The sequence below is a fragment of the Herpailurus yagouaroundi genome, unplaced genomic scaffold (assembly GCF_014898765.1).
Source record: "Herpailurus yagouaroundi ecotype Mexico unplaced genomic scaffold, PumYag 28, whole genome shotgun sequence".
In the NCBI taxonomy this organism is placed as follows: domain Eukaryota; kingdom Metazoa; phylum Chordata; class Mammalia; order Carnivora; family Felidae; genus Herpailurus; species Herpailurus yagouaroundi.
In genome coordinates, this window is record NW_024412376.1 from 148,596,201 (window position 1) to 148,620,464 (window position 24,264).

At 47.4% G+C, this 24,264-nt stretch overlaps 1 protein-coding gene across 1 annotated transcript in view; it reads left to right on the forward strand.

Annotated features, from left to right (window-relative positions):
• Nucleotides 1-2: 2 nt before the first annotated feature.
• Nucleotides 3-24,264, forward strand: part of LGI2 (leucine rich repeat LGI family member 2) — a 35,532-nt gene continuing 11,270 nt past the window's right edge. The window contains exons 1-7 of the mRNA XM_040493450.1: nt 3-220; nt 2,112-2,183; nt 3,716-3,787; nt 6,398-6,469; nt 11,356-11,427; nt 12,368-12,537; nt 18,974-19,138. Coding sequence (XP_040349384.1) covers nt 3-220; nt 2,112-2,183; nt 3,716-3,787; nt 6,398-6,469; nt 11,356-11,427; nt 12,368-12,537; nt 18,974-19,138 — 841 coding nt within the window. The remainder of the gene's footprint in view (nt 221-2,111; nt 2,184-3,715; nt 3,788-6,397; nt 6,470-11,355; nt 11,428-12,367; nt 12,538-18,973; nt 19,139-24,264) is intronic.

Sequence of the window (24,264 nt, forward strand, 5' to 3'; positions counted from 1 at the left end):
AGATGATGGACTCCTTGGTACAGCTGCGGCGGGGCGGCGGCGGCGGCGGCGGAGCGCCGGGGCTGCTGCTGCTGCTGAGCGCCGCGTGCCTGATCCCGCCGGGCGCGCAGGTGAGGCGGCTGGCGCGCTGCCCCGCCACTTGCAGCTGTACCAAGGAGTCCATCATCTGCGTGGGCTCTTCCTGGGTGCCCAGGATCGTGCCGGGCGACATCAGCTCCCTGTGAGTGAGTGGGACCCCTCCAGTCCCCGCCCCACCCTGCGCCCGCCGCCGCCGGGGAGTTGCCTCCGGCGCTGGGACAGCGCGACCGCGACCCCGCTTCCCGGCCTCTTTCTCCGCGCTTGGGTGGGGGCGCGCTGTGGGACGTGGGTGGAGTCTCGGGCCCAGGGGAGGGTGGAGGGAGCCCGAGACCCAGAGCCTGGGAGCCCAGCCCAGCCCCCTGTGGCAGTGTTTCTTAAAGTGTGGCCCGCGGGCCAGCTGCATCAGACCCACCTGGGGGAGCTCGTGCCAATGCAGATTTCCGGGCCCGCGTTGAATGAAGCAGGGTCTCAGGAGTGGAGCCTTGGCTCCACTTGGAGTCTGCATGTGGCGTCCCAGGTGATTCTGGGGTGCGTTAAAGTTTGAGAGCATGTGGAGGGGGGAGGGGTGGTTGTGTAGGGGCAGGAATGTGCCCCCGAGCCTGACTGGAGTGAGTGTAAACAGGGGAGCGATGAGGCCTCACTGTCCCACCTCGCGCCTGGGGCGGTGGTTTACACCGTGGCCTCCTCCTGACCAGTCCACACCGCAGGTCCGGAGGGACCCGAGCACAGGCATGCAGCCTCAGGAAGTGGGGGCCACCTCATGAGGCCTGGGAGAGGGGAGCACTGCGCTGGGCAGAGCCTAGGGCACCCAGGCCAGTGGCCAAGTGCCGAAGATTTCTTGCCCTGAGTTCACAAGGGCTTCTTGCCCCCTCTCCCTAGCACACATTAAGTTGGCCGCTTTTTCAGTGTTGGAGGAATTAACGGGAAGGGCCCCACCTTATTTCTTCACCTGCTAAGTGATGCCTCCAACCTGCCCTCACACAGCCCCGCAAGCCCCACAGCCAGGTCCCATTGACAGTGGAAGGGGCTGTTGGGCTATATCTTTACTGCTGGGAAAGGTTTCCTGCGGAAAGAACTTCCTCCTTCCAGGCCAAGGTGCTGGGGTGATGCCCACCCAAACACAGAGGCAGGGAGTCCCGGGGGTGAAGTTCTTCATGTCCTTCTTACTACACTCCCCTGCCTCCCACCCCAGGCAAGGTGCAGGGCTGAAGGGATTCTCATTTGCATTTACAGAAACTCCGGAGGGTCTGGCCAGCAGGAACTGAGAGCCTTTTTGATTCCTAATGTTGCTAAGTCGAGTGACAGGGAGGATTCCAGAAATTAGAATTCCCCTTGTTAAATGCTTTAGAACGGCAGCTGCTTAATTGCTCTGCATGTTAACTGAAGTAATGTTGAAATAATGTATTGAGGTCCTGCTGTGGCCAGAAAGGATAGGGGACCTGGTGGCACAAACAGTCAAGCCGCTTGCCCCCGCCTTGACCATTATATCTGGCAGATGGCATTGCCTCCTACCGCACATTCCAGTTCAGGTGTCTCTTGGGTTTTTCCCCAAGGCTTTCACAGTGCATTTAACCAGAGGTGCTCTGAGTGTCTTTCAGAGATGTGTTCCCAAGGGGAATGCTTAAACCTTCCCCAGAGTTTCCCCGGCCAACGTTAATGCGTTTGTGTCTACACAAACAGAATCCTGGGCAGAGGTGAAGTAATTATCCATTTTCAGCCAGGGCCTCCTGTAGTTCAGAGAAGGAAGGGAGGGGATTGATTTAAACTTGCTGAGATAATGTCTGTGGAAGGAGCTAGACTGATGGTAAAGGCTTCTATTATTCAGACTAGTTTTCATATTGATCCGGTTCGTTGGAAAATGGCTTGACTCTTCTCATTTCTACCCCTGAGAAGCCCCCCGCTGGTTGACGATTTTAAGCCTCATTTTTGAGTGGAGGAGTTTGAAATACAGGTGGAGAATATGGCCGGTTGCCCATCCTGCGATCACTTCTGAAAGAGACGTAGGCCTTGTTTTGCTTCTCTTTTGCCCGCAGGAGCCTGGTAAATGGAACGTTTTCCGAAATCAAGGACCGAATGTTTTCCCACCTGCCTTCCCTGCAGCTGCTGTGAGTATGGGATGTTCTCTCTGAAAATGGGGCCCCCGGAGGTATAGACCTGGGAGGAACCATCCCTGCCCCTTTGGTATCAGTCCTTCCTTAAATACCCCCAATAAATCTCAGTGTTAGCTTCCCCTGTGGTGTCCCCACCTGGCTGAATCTCAGGCTCTTTGCTCAGTGTCTCCTTTTGGCCCATGTTTTCCTCCAGGACTTATCATAGATCCCAACACCCGTGTTTGGCAACAGGAGACGTGATGACATTGAATGATGACCCAAATTTCACCTAAATGAAGCGTTTTCCAAACACCTCACTTTAAAAGAAAACCTCGCTGTTGGCTCTGGAAATAGAAGTATTTTTCATTGACTGAGGATATAAGCTATCAGGCAGCATACTATCCATTTATATGGAAAATGTTATCTGATCATCTGATCAGCCCTACAAAGAGAGTATTTTTAGCTCCCCATTTGACAGATGAGAAAATTAAGGCTCAGAGGAGTTAAGTAACTTGTCCAAAATCCCAGCCGCTTTCTAACCCACACTTGTAACTGCTCTGTATCCAGCCACTCTTGGCGAGAGCTCATGTCATGCCTGGCATCCCAGTCCCGTTATTGTTTGCTGATGAAAAGAAATGTCCAAAAAGCAGTTTTCAAAAGCAAGTCAGTGATAGGCAAAGTCATGAGCACATAGCTCGTTCTGTTTATTGTTTCTTAAATTTGAGAGGATGTTAAAATCAAGCAACGTATTCCAGAAAACATGTGAGGGATGGATCACTTCTCATCCTAAATAAAGTTAACGTGCATAGTTCTGTTCTTGAAATATTATGGACCTGCTTCTGACCTCGTACTGAACATTTTAAAAGCTGTCACTTTTTGGAAATTGTGGTTCTATTAAAATATACTTTCCATATGCGGGAGACACAATTTCAGGCATTTCACCAAATAGACTCAAGTGGTGACGATATAGATTCTGTGAACTTTTACCAAAGAAGCTTACGTGGTGACTAATAGGAAACTATGTGCTGATAAAGAGACTTCTGAAGATTTCTTAAACTTTTTTTTTTTTATCATTTCTCATGGGAATGTATAATATGGTAGAAAGGAGTTTTAGTTTTTTCAGTTTTAATTTTTGTGGTCTCAGCTGTGTGACTTTGGTCAAGTCACTTCTCTGGGCACACATTTCTCTGAAAACAGAGTTGGGTTAGGTCCTTTTAGATCTCTGATTCCATGGTGGCTCGGGCATGGCAAAGCATTGGCTGGCCATTTAGTTGTGCTGAGCGTTGGCATGTTTTGAGAGAATTTACTGAGACCCACGGGGGGTGGGGTGGAGCAGTGGGGTGACCCAAAAATCTAGCCAAAAGGACTCCACTTGCAATTGCCTGCCGGCATCTGCGAGTTGGGCTGTGCACCTACGGAGCCAGGCCTGGGCTGCAAAGAGCCCGTTTTTGCCGTGGATCAGAATGTGGCGAAAGAAAACAGAAAGGGGCTTCACTGTGTGGTTCCAGGTATAAATCTCTGCATTGAAATCTGTCCTGTGTTTTCAGATTGCTGAATTCTAACTCATTTACAGCCATCCGGGATGATGCTTTTGCTGGACTGTTTCATCTCGAATACCTGTAAGTTTTGGGCTTTGTCTGTTTGCTGAGCGTTGGGTATGTCCATCGAATCATTCTATTGCTGTCCGAGCAGGAACAGCATCTCTTAGAGAGCTTAGGGGCGGACAAAATGGAGGACACCCCACTCTCTTTTCAGCCCTGACCTTTTATAGTTTACTTGTGTATAAACATGCTGGGACAGGAGGAGGTTGGAGACAAAGCGGGTGAAAGCAAACAAAGGAGGAAAGATATTCACTCATTCTCTGCTGACATTTAATTTGGCATGGACTAAGCACAATTGGAAATTGCGTTGGATATTTTTACCTCTCATAACTAGGCATGGATTTGCTGATCGGCCGGAAATAAAGCTGAAGGCTTCTGAGGGTTACTTATTTTTAAATAAAGTCTCCCTATATGGGGATATAACTTCACGTTTTGAATTTGGCTATCCTATTTCCCTTTCGCAGTATCTCCCATGAGCTGCTGATGAGAGTCTAATTGTATTTTTTTCCTCTTTAAAAGAAGAGGTTTTGTTTTCTTTTTGGACGTGCAGGTGGTTCCCCCTGGCAGAGAGCTTTGCCCTTGTTGCGATTTTGTTTCCCGGTTTCTTTTCTGATTTGCTTTTCCCCCCTTTCGTGTCTTTTCGCCTTTTAAATGCTTCCATCCTTGCCTTTTGTAACTTTGTAATAATATTAGTCCTGCTATCAGATGGGATTTCCTTATTCAGCATTCAGAGGGATTTTTAAAGGCTGGTCTCCGCTTTCTTATCTGAGGTTAACAGGTAGATGTTTGAATTCTAAACGCATTGTGGGTCTAAGAAAACTCTGCTGATTTTATGTCCTTAGGAAAGGTGTCTCTGAAGGAATTCTTTCTCCAGAATACACATGATATGTAAACTTTCATAGCAGCCTGATAGTATACAGAATATGGAAAGCGGGTTATGACTGAAGTGCTAAGCCTAACTACGTTCTGTCAAAGCACTTGAACAGCTGATGGGGGTAGCACATGTAAAGCTCTCAGTTTTCTCTTGTGAGCAGTTCATCTTACTGCCAAGGTTACTGAGGGGGAAGTCCGCTTATCAGCCTATACCGAATTCTCGTACTCAAGAGACCCCTGATTTAAAACAAATAAGACATCAAATAAAGGTCAGTATAAGAATCAAGAACTATTTTACCAACTAATGGCATCGTGTTGCAAAGCCTCTCCCTTGGACCATCTCATCAAAGACCCTCTTACATTTGATGTAATGGGATGCCATAAACTGAAATTTAGTTCTCTGTGGTCCTAGGGAATAGTCACAGTGCATTCGCTTTATGTATTTCCCATGAAGACTTCAAAGCACAGTCAGGGTTATTATTGCAAGGGCCTGTGTGCAAGCCCTAAGCCATTTTAGCACAGAGCAAGAAGTTTGGCCCATCCTCAACTTCATTATGTTTCCTATTTCCTAGTGGCTTAGAGATCTTGAGAGAATTCCTGCCTTGTTACCCATTTGCTCAGAGATTAGGCTGTATGGGACATGCTGAACTCGAGTTTGCCTGAAGCCGAGCTTACTGGAATTCTCCCCCAGCAAAAATTTTAACGCAGAGACGTAAAACAATGGGCTCCCCTCAAGAGACAAGGATATTAACAAGAGTGTTAATAGCCAGGCGCTGTAAACTCTAAGAGGGTTTGAGTGGGGAGAATGTCTGGAAGCTTTCCAGCCTTGCAGAGATGGAAGAATTTCTTGCCTTTGTATTGGGCTTTTTTCTCATCTTTCCCCCCAAGATGTCTCCCCCCACCCCTCCAGCCGTGTTGCCAGCTCTGAATGTGAGGACTTCCATGCTGCTTCCGGAACTAGCGTAGGACACACACTTGTGTGGACGCATTCTTGCACACAAACCTGGCTCCCACTTGGAATCTGGTGTAGCTGACCTAATCCTTCAGAGAAGGATTGCTTTATTTATTTATTTATTTATTTATCTATTTATTTATTTATAAAACATGAATGTTTTATTTACTTTTATTTATTTATTTGTGTTTTTCAGAGATGAATGTGTTTTTTTTTTTCTTTTTAAAAATTTTTTTTTTTTAACGTTTATTTATTTTTGGGACAGAGAGAGACAGAGCATGAACGGGGGAGGGGCAGAAAGAGGGGGAGACACAGAATCGGAAACAGGCTCCAGGCTCTGAGCCATCAGCCCAGAGCCCGACGCGGGGCTCGAACTCACGGACCGCGAGATCGTGACCTGGCTGAAGTCGGACGCTTAACCGACTGCGCCACCCAGGCGCCCCGGAGAGATGAATGTTTTAAATTCATGAGTGCTTTTAGAATTTGTTTTGGGGGCAGCTGGGTGGCGCAGTCAGTTAAGCATCCGACTTCGGCTCAGGGCACGCTCTCTTGGTTCACGAGTTCGAGCCCCGCGTCCAGCTCTGTGCTGCTAGCCTGAAGCCTGCTTCAGATTCTGTGTCTCCCTCTCTCTCTCTGCCCCTCCCCGCTCTCCACTCACACATTCTTTCTCACTCTAGAATAAATAAACATTAAAAAAATAATAAAAGTGAACGTACTCCACTTAAAAAAGAATTCATTTTGAATATCGTTTAGAGAGATTAAGTGGAGAAAATTCGGTGGAATGATACTGCTGTTCTCTTTAGGTTCATTGAAGGGAACAAGATAGAAACCATTTCAAGAAATGCCTTTCGTGGCCTTCGTGACCTGACTCACCTGTAAGTCCTATGAAACGTGTTGCGAGATGCTTGTTCTTTCTTGACTGTTTTGTCCATATTGTAACATTCTCTCAAGGAAACTAAGTTCCAGGTTGCCCGAAGTGTTTTGTATTGTTGATCAGACAGCAGTCCAGTGTGGTTACTCATGCACTCAGCTTAATTATCTTTTCCGTTACCCTGAATTGCCGTTATGGGCCACATGACAGCATGTGAAACGAGGAGCCGCGAGGGCCCTCTGTCCAGTGATGAAGAAGGTAGGACGGACACTATCACGTATAACACACCTGCTGTGTGCCTGCGTGCCTGGTGAGCCTTCTCTTCGTTACCTTTGTGAATCTCCATTTTACAGATTTGGGAACTGAGGCTTCAGTTAACTCATTGAAGAATGAATGCAGGATCAAAATTTGGGTGAAATGGAATAGAGACGTTTTTGTGGTTCCTCTAATTTGAATGCAAATAGCTTTTTCTTTTATGTTGGATTAATCTGCAGCTTAAGCTAAGCTCTCTGGCTTCTTTAATAGCTTTCTGGAGGAAAAAAAGTTAAACACAAATTGATTTGAATTGCCATATCAGAATGAGGCAAGTACACATACTTGGCATGTTTAGAAAACTGGAAAAAAATTGCAGCTGTGTTCATGAAAATGTAAAAATAGTCATTTTCTTGGTAAGAGCCATTTATTAGCCAGGAATCAGGTCCTGTGTGCATGATAGATACTTTGTGATTGAGGTAAGATAACATGTCTCATCTCTGTGATAAAAAGAAAATTGGGAGAATAGGAAGATTCTGAGTAGGGGTGTTGGGCAGGGGTGATAGTGCCTTCAGCAGGTGCAACCCTGACTGGAACATCGAAAGAGATAATCATTTACCTCAAGCCCTGATACAGGCAAAGGTGTCAGTCAGCAGGCTCGACGAGCACTTGATTCTGGAATCCTACCAAGCAGAAGCCCTGTCTGAGTTAAATAAACCTCCTAAAGTAAGCAGATAAGGGAGGAGTACGGGAGGTCCAAACGTCTGGATCGGCACCACCGATCCTGGAGAGTGTCAGCCTCATGTTGTCCTTATTGCCTCAGGTTTTCCTTCTTTCTGTAAAAGCCTCATTTTGTTGTTGTTGCTGTTGTTGTGTTTTGTTTTCAGATGGAACCCAGACACCAAATCCCCACATTCCTGTAGAGGTTCAGGTCATGGATTTGGAGTCACATAGACTTGGGTCCAAATCTCAAGGCCACCATTTATTCACGTTGCCTAGCCTTTGTGGACCACAGTTTCTTCATCCTGGAGGTGGGGGTGATTATACTGACCCCACGGGATTGCTGCATAGAGTGGGTTAATGCTCGCTTGCAAAGCATCCAGCCCATTAGCCGTAGTAAACGTGCAAAGTGTGCTTGGAGCTGCCGTCATTATCATGGTCAACAGCAACAGCACGGCCCCCCTGCACTCATTAAGAGGTCTCCATTTTCTCCATGGACTGCTGAGTACCCTGGGCAGTTTGAGTGGCCAGACAGGGTCTGCTAAGAAGACAGCTGTGGGTGTCTGGAGAGGAACAGCTGTGACCAGATTGATCTGGTTCCCAGAAGTCAGGAATGAGAGGCTTTGCTTTCGAGCAGAAGCTCTGGCCAGATCATGAACGTAAGCAAAAAGCCACGTGACTGAGTTGGCCCAGGTGTCAGCTTTCCTTTGACCCATTGACTACGGGTCCTTGGTCTGAAAACAGGCGTGACCATGCAGCAATGTGCACGTGTATTTGCAGATCTTGGCACAGGTTTGCTCAGAGATGCACGGACTTCTATGCGGGTAGATGGGTGTACGTGCTGCGTGTGCACGTAACTGTGCGCACGCACTGGTTATTTGTGCACGCAACCACATGTGTATAAAATGTGTGCATGTGTGTTGAGAGGCACCTTCTATTCTGTGTGACGAAGAGCCCTTTGCTTGGGTCCGGCGTACTTCTGATGCATTCAGGTGCCCGTCCCAGTGCATGCTGCCATTCTACAGTCAAGCCTGTGGAGCCTGGCACTCCCCAGGTCTCCAACCTCATGTCCTTAAATGTCCTCAGAACACTGATCTCTCCGTGGACCCCGGTGTGCACCCAACCCATCCCATTCCTGGGCTTTTGCTCACATCCTGTCCATTGCCTAGGATGTTGTATTTTCTACCTTAGACCTCCTGTAATCTGCTCTTCCTTCAAAGTCCAGATTAAGTTCTCTCTCCCCCATGGAGCCGTTCTTGATCTCCCCTCTGTAACCTCCTTCTTGGTTGCACATACCCAACCCTGTAAGTAGCCCTGGCCGTACTGGTTGGTACTGTTTCGTGATGTCAGTTTTATCTCCCCAGCTGCATTGAAAGCTCCCTGAGGACAGGGCCCACGCAGATCTTTCATTAGCCCTGCTCTTCCCCCAGCGTCTCGCACAGGGCTGAAAGCTAGCAGCACATCCCGTGTGATTCCCTGCTTGATCAATGGGTTCCTTACTGAGCTGGATTTTCCACATATACTCTGCTTCTGGGCAAGTCAGGTGACTTCTAAAGCTGACTCCTTAGGTTGGAGACGTAGGTAGGAGTTAAAGCATTTAATACATTGTTGAAAGAATGGACCAGTCCTCCCACCTGCCCCCAGTTTTTGTCAACTTCTAAAGCAAGGAGGTTTGCACACCGCCTCTCCAAAACTCACTCCTATGCTCAAGGAAGTCACTAGATGGAATTTGCTTAAGTATCTGGTTTGTATCTTTTTATGAGTTTTTCCAGCACCTACAGACTCACATTCTTGTTCTCAAGAAACATAGATCAGGTTTCAAAGCATTGAAGAAGCAGTACCAATCTGTAACTAAGATCTAGGACATTTATTTTCCAGCAGTCCTGCAAAGCCCAGGGGACAGGTTGCTGTTAAGTAGTTTCAGAAATGAAGTAAGTGCCATAAATTTGTAGGCAAAATGAAATGGAAAGGGAGATGGTATGCACTTAGTGTGAGTGGAGTGGATAGTCCATCTAAATAATTTGGCTTTCTGAAATTGAATGCTTGGAAAGGTTGCTAAACATTCTACATTTTGGGGCTTCGAACTTGCCATATATTCTTATCACTTGGGTACAGTACATTTCAATTAGCTAAAAATGTCTAGCTAAATAATTCACCTTTAATTAGCTAAAAGAATTTTTGGGGCTTTCCAGAAAAAGTGACCATCAGCCAGTAAAAAAGCAAAACAAGCACCTTTTTTTTTTTTTTTTAATTTCAGAAAGCTACTGCCCGACAATGTACAGCCTGATTACCTATTCAGCCTGTTTTCCAACATCTTTAGAAATGTACCCCTAAATCATGTAGGAAAGAAAGGTAAAATAATACATGAAATTGCATTTTAATCCATTTCTGGTTACGTAGGCAGGAAGGGGCATAATTGTGAAATGTTCAGGTTTCCCCATATTCTCTTGGTATATTGCAGCAAGAATGTTTGGGTTACACATGGGCTCGAAGCTTTCTCTGCGAGCCGCTGGGTCACTGTGATGCACACAAGGCTAATTCCATATATATGTTTTAAAGGGGTTGGTGCTGAATCGCGTACGTGTTTATCATTTATATGTCTTGCTGTTTGCACTCACGTGAATAAAAGAAAACAAAAGCAGGCATCAGTCTCTTGGCTGACTCACGTTAGAGCACGATGCCCTGGGGAGAAGCACAGGCTCGATGTACATCTTTTCAACACCCAGCATCTTTCTACGTCAACAGCCCAGCACCACGGACATTCATCTTCAGCAGGATGATGACAGGGCACTGCATGATCCTGAATCATCAGAAAAAGCGTTGATGGTAGTCGTTCTTCCTGGAGATGAGGAACAGACTAGGACATTTCAGATCTTCAAAACTAAGAGCAATGCAAAATGCTTCCTGGTCAACCTTCGCTAATGAGAGAAGAAACCGATCACAATCGGTTGCTCCCTAAACACTGTAGTCCGTTGAAATTTTATATTATCATGGGGTTAGAGCTGAGAGTCTTTGTGCAAAAGAGTATTTACTGAATCCTTTCTTAGACTCACAAGTAATAGAATTTGCGTAGATGGACTGCAAGGAGACTTCTTGGACAAGACTGTACATCTTTTCTTTGATCATTCTCACCTCAGTGCTTCATTCATTCATTCATTCACTCACTCAGTAAAGGCTTCCTGAGTACCTACTATGTGCCAGGCACTGCTTGGATGCCGTGATACAGATGTGGACAAACACAATCTCTGCCCTTGTGTTGCTTATGTCTGGGGAGAATACACAGCCAATAAACAGAGAATTAAAATATGTGGTACGCGAAGCGACAGTCATGCGGTGAAGGTCAACCGAGCAGGGAAGGGAGCTGGTAGAGGTCAGGGAAGTGGTGATCAGTGAGGACAGACCTAAAAGGGATGATGGCGTGATCTGTGTGGGTACCCACAGGAAGATCGTTCAGGCAGATGAATCACAAGTTCAGGGGCCTCAGGGTGGGAGAGTGCCTTATCCATTTGAATAGTAAAGGGGCCAGCGTGGGTGTTCGAGTAGTCAGAGATCCAGTCTCATAGTTAAGTGGGAGTGGGGGTAACTATAGACCATAGTCTTGCATGACATCAAAGGGACTTTGGCTTTTATTCTGAGAAATATAAGATGCCATCCAACGTTCGACAAATGTATATAAAGAGCTTCTTTTAAAAACAGAGCAAAAAGTACATTGTACTCCAGCATCTATCATGCTGTCTTTGTGTCACAAAACTTATTTCTTTATCTCAGTATCAATGAGCAAAGCCAGAAATTGAGCCATGTTGTGCTGAAGAGGTTTAGAGAGAGCTCTGTTGTAAAGCATTAGCTTTGTTTAAGGGGCTTTGGAGTGACAGGGCCTGAGGATAATAACCACATTAACATATGATTTTCTTATTCTAGTTCTCTGGCCAATAACCACATAAAAGCACTCCCAAGGGATGTCTTCAGTGATTTAGACTCTCTGATTGAACTGTAAGTAAGGAAAATGCTTGTGTCCAAGTTAATCACGTGTCATTGTGTCCAAGTTAACCATGTCTTTAATGCCCCCTCTCCCCCTCACTGCATTTCTTTTATGTTGCAGTCAGAAATTCGTGACAGGGGCGCCCAGGTGGCTCCGTCAGTTGAGCATTTGACTCTTCATACAGGCTCACGTCCTGCATGTGGTCATGAGCTCAAGCCCCTGAAAGGAGCGTGGAGTCCGCTTGGGATTCTCTCTTCCTCTGTCTCTCTGTCCCTCCCCCATGCATTTTCCCTCTGTCTCTGTCTCTGTCTCTCTCTCAAAATAAATAAACATTTAAAAAAAAGAAATCAGTGACAAAGAGTGCATGGTGGGAAACAATATATAGTTGGTATTGTGTTAGGTCTTGCCATGTTGGAATACACTTAGTAGCGTTAGGTCATTGGCAAATTAAGCTCGCCAGGCGTGAGGTTTCCTTTTTCAAGGTAGCGTATCCCTCTGCTGTATCTTCTAGTGTTTGGCACTTCTTACCGGACATTGTTCCACAAGATCTTAATGTTTCGATTGTGTTCGTGAACGCTACCTTCCTGTAATGTCCTGGCTTTGTGAGAGTCTGCATCTGTGGGGGGAGGGGGGAACGTTCTTCTGTCTACCCTCCCCCATTTCCAGCCTGGCATGGTGACCGTTTCAGGGGAGTTTGGAGAAATAGTGGTATGTCAGCTCCGAGAGCTCTCTGTAAGCTACAGTTAAAATCATGGGCACTGAAGATCATTAAGTAAAGTAGTGATGCGTACAAGAAATAGGATGCATTAAATACAACATTCTTTTAATTTCTCTTTTTTTGGAGGGGGGGTATGAAATAAATCAGGATGTTAAATCATCGTATTCCTGCTGAAACATTTCAGGCATGTCCATTTCTCCAGGTATGTGTTTGTGTTTTGTTTTGGATTTTAGAGACTTAAGGGGCAATAAATTTGAATGTGACTGCAAAGCCAAGTGGTTGTATCTGTGGTTGAAGATGACGAATTCCACGGTGTCTGACGTCCTGTGCATCGGTCCCCCCGAATATCAGGAAAAAACGCTAAATGATGTGCCGAGCTTCGACTACGAATGCACAACCACAGGTATTCAGAACCGCTCTCGTGAAAGACTCTTACTGAGAGGAATCCCTTTGTGTTTCATTTCTATCATCCACAGGAACCAGAGAAAAGTGGGTGTAAACGTTTTCTATCCAAATTATTTTAGGTGACATTTAAGCGTTCTAAAGGAAATGAACTGATGTGGTCAGGAAAACATCTCGACAGTTCAGGAGGATTTTTTGTTAAGTGCCCTGGCTTGAATTGTGATTCTTTACAAAATTCAAATTTCTCTGAAGGTTTTTTTTTTTTTTTTTTTTTTTTTTTAAGGGCCAAAGTATGAACTGGCAAGTTGGGCATAAGAACATTTGCAAATGAGGTTTCACGGAAAGTCCGTGCGGAGAGGGCCACATTCCTGCTGTCTTGATTGACTGTTTTCACTGTTCCCTTGATTGAATAATAGGAAGTTTACTGAACGTGCAGCTAATAAATATGAGACTTTAAAGTCCATACATTGCTTTCGTAGTTCCCTGTAAAAAAGAGGTAACTGGCTGTGTTGTAACCAATGGCAAAATGGAAATAGAAGTGAACAAGTAGTTATCTAAAGAAAAAACCCACATTGAGGAAAAATGGAAAGGAAGTTTGATTTTGCACTTTTCCAGGACCTGCCTCGGGGTTTCCATTTATACATTTTACAGGTTATGAGATAAAATTAAAATACTAACTGCCTCCAGTGTCACACCTTGTAGAGAGCAGGTGAGTGCCTCCGTATGAAAGGCTTAGGTGGAGTTTTCTCCAGCTTCTGAAGCCAGATTATACAGGAAAACAGATCAATCCACAGTATGAAACCTGCTTACCAAACTTATAAAAATAAACATTTAGGCTGAGAGTTGATATCTACAAAGCCTCGAGGCATGTCAGCGGGAACAGCAGGAATCAGAACTCAGAAAATAGTTACAGAAACTCAGAGGCAAAAAAAAAAAACCCCTCCAAGAACAAAATGTGACATTTAGGCCAGCCCTACTGCTGCCCTCCAAACAAATAAACACACAAGAACTCATAAAGTAAAAACTGTTTCCAGATATCTCTGTAAATAAGGAACTTTACAAGTTCACGTGTTTTTGAAAGAAAACCGCGAGTCTTGTGGGACGCCCTTGTCTTCCGTCGTTGAAAAGGAGCCTATTCAGCCGTGTAATTGGCAGGTGCCCTTTGCCAGCTGAGGCCACTAGCAGGTTATTTATTATATTGTAGAGCAGTGCAATAAATCAGAGGTCATAGTCAATGACATTTGCACCAAAAGGTGGCATTCAAGGCCATTTGGTGTGAAATGCCAAACTGCAGCTCACCGGGGCTCCTTTTTGCCTCTTCTCCAGTTTTTCTGGCGAGTTCTCTGAACCCCTAGGTGAAGTGAGCAGCTTTCCCATTGTTCTCTTCACACCTGCCTGAAAACTCTGCCAGTCTCTGGGAGGAATGGCATGGGTATCGAGGATCTGGGGACAGGGAATAATTTATATGAGAGAACATCATTTCTGACCTTAGAGCCTTGGGGACGGTTATGGAAATGATCTAGGCTCTGAGAATTGTCATAGGAATAGACGGGGCTTGGAACCAACCTTGGTCCTAAACCCAGAACCCATGATGCAGCATGAGCCCCCTAACACATTTTAGGGCATCCTCTCTCATATATATATTTGCCTTTGCTAAAAAGCTTCCTACTAAGATTTAGATAGTCGGCAGTCCTCCCTGGTAACAGGGAAGTGATGATTCTATCTTTGCTACTGTCTTATCCCTTTGAGACTCATGAACAAATTAGCTTTTGCTCATAGTTTTCTCCATCAAGAAAAAATGGCGGAACCAAGTTGTGTCCACCCCCAGGGATAGTCCCTGCCTTGTGCCTTGTAAGGACTAAGTCAATACATTCTGAGGTTTTTTGTTTTGTTTTGTTTGGGGGTTTTTTGGTTCCTGTCTCCTGCTCATATCAAGGCTCATTCTTCGGTGCTTTATTCAAGGCTGGAAGGGAAATGTGCAAGGATGATGGCAGATGGAAAGGCAAATCTGAGAGTCCTGGTACTATTATCGCATCCTCACTGCATTTTAGGGAAGAAGCACATCGTCTGAGGGCCTTGCTTTTTCTCTTAGCTCCGATTTTCAGGAAAGGAGTAAATTCTTCAGGTGGAGGAAGGAGAGGAAGATACTGTTACCATTGTGTTGTGGCACCTGGGTGTAATGAACATGGCAGAACCACCGCCGGACTGTTTCAGCTTCTAGATTAATCGCAGTCTTTCCATAACCCTCTGCTTCAAGTCTATTTTTAACCGCCTCAAAAATCCCTGTTACCTATTCATGATTCCCCATGTTAGGAGGATAATTCACTAAATTCCTTGGAGTGAATTTTGCATCCTAATTGTCCTGTTAGCTTCCCTATTTCTGGGCTGATGAAAAGCAAAGAGAAATAATGCAGTAATGTGCAGTTTCTCTCCCAATAGGATCAGCATCATGTATAATTTATTTTCTGCAAGGGCTATAAATAGCTATGTAAAAATCTGTTGATTCCAGTGGGAGCAAGGCCTAAATTGTGAGAATCCCACTGACATCATGAACTCAATCCAATGTGAATGGGAGTGGCAGCACGTTTTGCAGAGAATGCCATTAAGACTTTACCACCAGCAAATTGATGTCATATCAGTATGTGTATTGTTGGAGAGCTTTGCATAACGAATGTGCTTTTGCCGTTCATGAAAGACGAATTAAAATGGGGATGGGAGAAGATCTTAAAATTCCTCGAGCCCGCCCTCCACCCCTACACATAGTCATCAATCATTTTCTTTCAGACATTTCTTCCTTTTCCTTCCTCCTTCTCTTCTGCCTCCTCCTCCTTTTTTGTGCGTGTGTGTGTGGGGGGGGGTGTTGCGTAGGTAAGGGGGAGAAGGACTCTCCTATTAAGAATCAGATTTATAATTGCAATGATTTAACAGTCTGTGTGGTGCCAGATAGTCAGCATATAGAAAATATTATGAAACCAATGTTTTGGGAAAACAAATGAAAATAGAACCGTTAAAAAGCTAGATTTGTAAAATGCTGTCTAATTTTGGCAGCTCTCTTTCTCTCTGGGATTTTTTTAATGAAAAACGGAAACTTTTGGGTCTGCCCTTTAAACAGCCTGCGGTTTTCAGCGAATGCTGGTGTTTCTGAGACTCGGGGGTGCAGGTGGGGGACGCGGGTTACGGGCAGGGCAGGAGTGTTGGGAGCCTTCGGGGCTTACGTTAGCAGAAGGCGGCCGAGAAGCTGGATGTGTCTGCCTGGTAATGGAGAGCATGGCACGGTGTTCTTGGAGCCCTTTTCTGGAGCAGATGGTAACTGCCGCCACTTCCCTTTTTCCAGACATCTGCAGGTTGAGTTTTGTGTGCCTTTACTGTTTGCTGCAGCGATGCTGCTATCTGGGGTGGGGGGTGGGGGTGGGGGTTGACAAAGGGGTGGGGCTAGCAGCCATTGTCATTCTTCCTAAGGGTTCCAGGGTCACTGTTACACAGTATATGAGGCTCGCCCACGGAGCTACTATGTAAAACTCCCCAGGGCTCACTCTGTAGGAGGCTCCGTGCTCACACTTGGGCTCTCTTAGTCTCTACAGCAACTTCATGAAATAGGTGTTACCCTCCTTTTACTGATGCGGACCCTGAGGCTCAGGTTTCTTGCTCCAGGTCGCAGAGCTACAAAGACAGGCAAGAACCTAAAGCCTCAGTTCGTCCGGATGCTCCACTCCGGATGAGGGCATCCACGGCTGACGCTTGTCCCCACTCTCCGTCGGCCGCTTCTTGCCGTCAGGGTGCAAAGGCGGCCTCCTTTCTGATTCTCCCCCTTCTCCCTGCACCTGTGTGCATCACACGATGACCCCCGACTTCTTCCCCACACAGTTTTCAGAGCGGGCCATGGGGCGGGCAAGGCCAGCCCTCCCACACTTCTAAGCCAGGGAAGCATTTATTATGCACCTCCCGTACACTCAGAATGGGGATAGGGACACCTCCAAAAGTTAATAGGTATTGCGCACTCACTTTGTGGTACGCACAACTCTAAGTGAGCATGAATGATATAACATACAATGAGGAGGTTAAATAACTTCCCCAAGGTCACTCAGCAAGGCCGTGGAGTCACAGCTCTGCCATGTTATCTTAGACACCATTAAAATGGACACTTCCTCAAGATACAGCCCAGTGGGGGCTAGGACAGAGGAGGTAGACTGTCCTTTCTCAGACCTCGATTCCGTGTTGATGAAGCACCCACTATGTGCCGAGCCCTGAGATGGGCCTTTCTACCGACACTATCAGTGTGTCCCTGCCATCAAGCTTGGCAGGTAAGAATCCCTGCCCCCATATTGCACATAAGGAAACTGAGGCCTGGTAGGGGCAAGCACACAGCCCAGAGTCTCAAATGCGGGAAGTGGATTCAGGGGGTCTGACTCTAAGCACTCGTCCCTGTGCCTCCTGCTGTCCTCACTGCCTCAGCCCTGCCCCCGTCTCCCCCCGCCCCTGTTACCTGCTCTGCTCAGCCCTGCTCCGCTCCTCCCACCTCAATACTCGCTCAGCTCAGCGTCTCTCCCTTCCTTTCCTGCCTCTGCCCCGTCTGCACTTCCTGCCTTTGCTCACTGTTGAGTGGCCTACCCCCTTACAGCCTTTCTCATGTGACCTCTTTCAAGAGGCTTCCGAGTCAGAGTTATTTCTGAAGTGGCTGCCGTAGGCTTGTGCCGTGGGAGGTTCCCGGGAGGGTCGGACCCAGGCCTGACCCCACAAAGCCCTTGGCTCAGGAGGCACAGGACACCGGCTGTGTGGCCCTGGCCAGGCGCATGCCCTCTCTGAGCTTCAGCGTCTGGCCTTGTAAAATGGCCCGGGGCTGTAAGATCTTCCCCATTTCTCCAAATCCAACGCCGAAGTCGCTATGCTGGAGATTCAGTCATCGTGAAGAATAAGATTTAAACGGCAGTGCCTAATATGAATCCAGTGAGTTAGGAAAGAGTCCTGGGTATTGGCGCCAGGAAGGCTTTGCAGAAGAGTTGGGGCTTGTGCAGGCGGGGCTAAGGATGGGTGGGGAGGAGATGGTCAACGCCAGGGTTTTCTCATAGGAAAGACTTCCCTTAGCCAGACGTCCACCATCTTTTTACCAGGGTGCATTTAGCCTGCCAAAAAGCAGCACACATTGAAACATCTCTAGCAGAAGAAATCACTTACCTTAAACTTTATTAGTGTTTTGGTGTGTGTTTGTTTGTTTTTAAATTTCTTCTTCGTTTCTTCTCTGGCTTCCCCACACGCTCACTGTCCTTGTGTCCTGGGGCAAACTCACCCCGTTCCTTGGGAAACTTGTACATCCTTACCAAGATAACACAATGAGTCAGTGGTAGCTCAGGGGAGCAAAAGGGATGAGGAGTGTTAGCGCTAAATGTAAGAATAGAACACGTGGTCAAATAGGACAGTTCTGTGTGGCTTGAAAATCTAACAGATCTGTAGTAATTGCTCGTTGAGCTGCAGAACACTGTCCAGATCTCAGGCATGGCCACTTCTTACGGCACCGAGTCCAGTAACTGGTGAACACACTGGTTAACTTCCCTGCACTGTGGGCTTTGTAAATTTCTGACACTGTATCAGAGCCTTTGGTGTGGTTTCCGAAACTGCAGTGTGCCCTTCGGGCAGTTTACTTTAAAAGAATTTTTTTAATGTTTATTTTATTTTTGAGAGAGAGGAACAGAGCATGAGCAGGGGAGGGGCATAGAGAGAGGGAGACACAGAATCTGAAGCAGGCTCCAGGCTCTGAGCTGTCAGCACAACCCACTGCGGGGCTCGAACTCATGAACCATGAGATCATGACTGAGCAGAAGTCAGACACTTAACCGACTGAGCCACCCAGGAGGCCCTGGGGAGTTTACTTTTGGTTTTGAACCTGGAGTGGGGGTGTTTCCCCCCAGGAGTAAGGCAGAGCGTGGGAATATAACAGGGTTATACACAATCGCCTTGGCAGGTAAGCTTGAAAAACTCCACACAAACAAAATGAAACAGGTTTTTTGCTACCAGGCTGGTCCAAGAAGGCTTAGAAAGACAGCATTTCCCAAACCGGTGTGACCACTGCAGCTCTCTTCCCGGAGTAATTTGCATGATCATTTCTGGAATGTTGCTATGGGGCGGTCTTTTGTGGTTTTGAAAGCCAGGTCTCACCGAAATCTGTGTAAAACTTTGAGATCCTGTAGCCAAACGGTGAGCTATTTGTCTCAGAGAAGAGAATGTAGAAGCTGTGCATTCATCATCCTGTACAAGGCAGAGAAGCCTTCTGGAATCTCCCAGAATGAAGCACGCTGTGATGTGTGTGTTGCTTCTCTCCGGTCCTCCCTCTTTCCTGGTCCTCTTCACGTCCAAGGATGGAAAAGGGTAGAAGGGTGATGGTGGATGATAATTCCCACAAGGGATCTCATAGAGACTTTTTTTTTTTAACTACCCATTCCCAGATTTTGTCGTTCATCAGACTTTGCCTTACCAGTCGGTTTCAGTGGATACATTCAACTCCAAGAACGACGTGTACGTGGCCATCGCTCAGCCCAGCATGGAGAACTGCATGGTGCTGGAGTGGGACCATATCGAAATGAACTTCCGGAGCTATGACAATATCACAGGTATGTTGTGGCTTTGGTCAATGTATCCCCCTCGTTTCATTGTGGCTGGTGGGCGAAGAAGCATTCTGTCCTCCCCAGGAAGGAAAAGCTGGGCTCTCTGACTTGGTGAGAGTCGCGGAACACATTCCAGCCCGCCCTCGTCTCTCTGATTCTTTCTCGACTTGGTCAGTTATTGGTGAGAACAGAAACTTAGGGTGGTGGTCTTATTTATTGTTGCTGATTCTTTCCAAACGGAGAGGTGATGGGTCCAGTGTTGTAGGAGGGATTTTCCGGTCGTGGTGAGAAGTCACCAGAGAATCCCTTAATCCTGATCACTTGTGGCAGCCTAAGACTTCAACAGCTTTTCAGCAGCCCAGTGATACCTTCGACTTTGGTTAAGCTGATTGTTAACGAATATGCTAACACGCACGTTCTCACGCGTACACGTGCACATGCATGCATGCACACACATGCCCACACTTGCCAGATCCTGGTGGCCGCTGCTTCCTTCTCACAAATACAAACACGGTAAGAATAAATGGCTGTCTAAATTCGTGCCTTTGGGTTGAGACCTAGTTAATGCCTCTTTCAACGCTGTCAGGAACCCATTGTCTTAGCGCTGCTAAAAACGAGCTACTTGCTTTGTAAATACTGGGTAAAGTCAAAATCATCTTTTAGAGACGTCTTGTTTTCCAAGTGCAATCTGATAATAACACTGACTTTATAAACAGCACCACGGTGGCCTGTTACCCTGTGAGAGGCTTGCCCTTAGTGGTTCCCGATTTGGAGTTAGAGCAGTGTTTTGCTGCTGCAGCCAGAGAAGCATATCAGGTAGAAATTCCAGATTAGGAGACTCCTAGGAATCTCTCGGGTGCAGCGCGGTTTTGCAGCAGGTGCAGGGGGTGTAGGGAGGCGGAGAGAGTGCCGTTCCCCCCCTCCAAGAACAGAGACGCTAATGAGCCTAATTTCTGCAGCACTGAGAGGTCTGTGAGACACGCGAGCACCTCCGTAAGCTCAGAAGATGCCACGTCAGATGAGCCTCTGCTGTTGGGCCACCTGGCTTCCTAGTGCTGAGTTCACAATCCCGAGAACAGCCCCTCTGGCTTCAAGTGCACACTCAGCACAGAGCGCTGCAGGTGGACCGAGGAACCCAGAGTCCATGTTCGAGGCAAAAAGGAGGTGGAGGGGTGGGGGCTGCTATCCACATGCTTTTTGCTTCCCTCTTTTTGCAGACTTGGAGGATAGGTGAGGGATGAGAGCTGGCCCCCGTGCTTTGTGCAGGGGGTTCCACACCAGGGCTTGTTGCCAAGGCTGGTCGCAGGCCCGTGAGGTGCCAGGCGCTGGTGTATCTCACTGGAAGCTGGCTGCAGCCCCTTGAGGTATTAGTGTGGGTTGCCTGCCCGCAGGGGGAGGACCAAAGCCCCTTTCAATAGAGAGGCGGCGGACAGATGATAAGGAGCTCAGGTTTTGAAAACGGATGCATGTGGCTTGTACTCCTGACCCCGCCAGGTACTAAGAAGTGGCTGTGGCTTCTGAGGCTCAGTTTCCTCATCTGTAAAACGGGCAACACAGGTACTTCATATGGATATTTGTGCGGATTCAAGGAGTGCCAGGCACAGAGCAAGCAGCTCTCAGTGCCGGCTTCCTTCTCACACCTTTGCAGACAAAGAGAGCAGGGCTCAGGCATGTTGAATCACTTTGGGGGCAGAGCTCAGGGCCTGTCACTGATGCATCTCACCCCTTTCCTCTCTCAGGTTGACCTGGGTAGGAAGGGACAGCATGGCCCTCCACTTGCCCTTCTGACAGTCTGCAGCTGGTTGCATCCCGACAGTCGTCAAGTTATTCATTCATTCATTCATTCATTCATTTGTCCACAATGATTTCTTGAGCACTTACTCTGAGCTAGGCATGATATAGGTGCTGGGGCCACAGCAGTGAACAGGCCAGATTTATACCTCCACCCCCAACGGGTTTGTACTGTAATGGGAGCAAGAGATAAAAAGAAAGGCAAATAATTATGATGCAGATAACACAGCAGATGGCAACACACTGAGAAGGGAAAGGAAGGTGGGGATGGAAGTTTTGAAGAACCGGCCATGGGAGGGTTGACGTTTTAGACTGGTAAAAGCCTCGTGGAGAAGATGGGTGGGACATGAGGGGTTGGTCCATGTGGACAGTGTGGGGGGGAAGCATTCCAGAGGCCACAGCAAGTGCAAAGGTCCGGAGGCAGGAGGGTACCTTTCCTGTTGGGGTCACCCGGGGGGCCATTCTGGCCTGAACAAAATGATCCAGAGGGAAAGCTGCCGCAGACAAGGACAGGTTAGAGGAACCTAACAGGTTAGAGGAAGGACTTGGGTTTTTAATCTGAGTGCACAGCTTCGTGCAGAGGTCGGCAGGGCTGCCCAGGATGAGGCAGGTGCCCGGCACAGGGGGTGGGCTGTGAGTAGCCTGTGGCAGGGACAGGGGACCAAGGTAGAAGCAGAGAGACTGGTTGAGAAGCTGTTGCAGGAATCCGAGCAGGTGCTGATGGCCTGGGCCGGGGCGTGGGTTGGGGCAGCGGTGGGTGGGAAGCATTCAGTGAGGTCGGAGTGGGTGTGGCCAAGGTGAGAGCCAAGGTGGGGCCTTTTTAGTTTCTGGGGACTCCTCAGCCCCTCGCTCTCAATCTAATGAGCGGTGGGCAGCCCCACACAAAGCCCATCTACATCCTCTTCACAGCCAAGCCTGAGAAACGGGTTACAACAGTGAGGTAGTTAAACTTGTGAGCTCCAACATCAGGCAGGTTTTCGATGAAACTGGCTCCAGATCTTTCCAGCTAGTGACCTTGGCAAAGTTAGTTTCGTTCCAAGAGCCCCTTTCATCTGTAAAATGGGATCATCGTCGGATTGGACCCACGAGAATTGACTGGGGCCCGGGGCAGACGGGCACGTAGTAGGTCCTCAGCGAATATTAGTTTTGTCACCTGGGGATAAAAAAAGGGGCAGCCCTCCTCCCCCCTTCCAGAGCCTAATTCTTTCACTTCAGCTAAAACTTCTCCATAACTTTCATCAGCATAGGAAAGGAGGGGCCAGCGTAGAATGACCGAGGGAGCAGAGGGTGATTTCAGAAACAGCCTGGATCCCTCGGTGCAGGAAGGAGTGTGGTTCCCTGAGCGCGGCCTGGCGTGAAGGAGAGCCCTAAGTGCTCATGCGCCGGGCACATGACAAATATACTTGCTGTGGCCTCTGGAATACTTCCTCCCCACCACCCTGTAGCCGCTTGCCTTGAACAAGACCAAGGGAAACACGGACCCGTTTTCCCCTCACGGGCCATGCATGTAATTTGTCATCTTGTTTGATCACGGAGTGATCCCAGAGTCTGCGAGGGCTGGGCACGGTCTCCTCAATCCATGCCTGGCCAGACAGGGGCCCTGAGGACTGGGAGGGGCACCTGCGTCCCCCTTTGCAGATCGTGATGAGCATGCGCGGGAGGGACGGCTTCAGCCATGGATCTGCTGCTACTGGGAGGAGAAGGAAACCCACTGTAACGCTCACCCCAAGGTTTCACACTTTACGTCTCCTTTTTCTCTCTACATCTCTTCTCAGCTCTCCTGTCTTTGGTTTATTTTGTTTGCCTTTTGATTTCTAGGCTCTACTCTCTCCCCTACGCTAAGACACACACACACACACACACACACACACACACACACACGCACGGTGATTTCTGCCTCTACTCACACTTCTATAGGCTAAAAGTGTTCGCCTGGACAGAGGTGTTCTGGAACATCTCCAAGAAAGGAATTCTTTCTGTCTCTCTCACAGCGCCCTGCAGCTGAGACAGACTGGCAGGCCTGTGGGACACTTCTGGGTCGCAGGGACCTCCATAGGTAGGCCACTCAGGAAGGGGAGCAGGAGTCCGCACTCTGTTGGTGTTGTCAGGGTGGAGTCAGGCGGCTTCCGAAGAGCAGTTCAGTAGTTTAAATCCAGAAGCCTTAAAAGCGTGCCCAACGTTGGGGCGCCTGGGTGGCGCAGTCGGTTAAGCGTCCGACTTCAGCCAGGTCACGATCTCGCGGTCCGTGAGTTCGAGCCCCGCGTCGGGCTCTGGGCTGATGGCTCAGAGCCTGGACCCTGTTTCCGATTCTGTGTCTCCCTCTCTCTCTGCCCCTCGCCCGTTCATGCTCTGTCTCTCTCTGTCCCAAAAATAAATAAACGTTGAAAACAAAAAATTAAAAAAAAAAAAAAAGCGTGCCCAACATTTAGCACGGCAATGCCTGCATTTAAGAATACCGCCAGATGGTTTTCAAAAAAGACTACAAGGAAGCATGTTACGTACAATAATGAAAAACTAGAAATAACTGCAATGTCCAACAATAGGGGATTTGTTAAAAATAGGATACACCCATGCGATGGAATACCATATAATATTAAAGCTTCAAGTTCTAGAAGGTGCAATAACAGGGGAAAACGTTTACATCATAGCGGTCGAGTGAAAAAAAAAGTAGACTATAAAAAGCCCACGTATCCTCTAAGCCCAAATTTATTTTTAGTTTTAATTTAAAAAAATGTTTGAACCCACATTTATGTTTTTAAGTTTACTCATTTATTTTGAGTGAGAGAGAGAGGGAGAGGGAGCGTGAGTTGGGGAGGGGCAGAGAGAGAGGGAGAGAGAGAGAATCCAAGCAGGTTCTGCCCTGTAAGTGCAGAGCCTGATGCGGGGCTCAAACCCATCAACTGTGAGGTTCTGACCTGAGCTGACATCAAGAGTCAGTTGCTCAACCGACTGAGCCACCCAGGTGCCCTGGAGCCGAAATTTATTTTTAAATTTGGAATTTGGGTATGTGCATAGATTAACGATTAAAGAAATTTATCAAGATACGAAGTGTTATTTCAGCATTTGCAGTACGAGTGATGTTGGTTTTCCTCTTTGTGCTTTTTGGTATGTTGGTAGTTGAGGGTAGACTCGAGCCAGACTACCTGGATTTAGGTCCCCGGCTCTATCACATACTCGCTGTGTGGCCTTGTATAAGTTACTTAACTTCTCTGTGCCTCACTTTTCCCCTTATAAAATGGGGATGATGATGATGATAATACTGGTCTCATAAGGTTGTCGTAAGCATGAAATGAATAAATACATGTAAAGTACTTAGTATAGTGCCTGCTCAATAGTACACA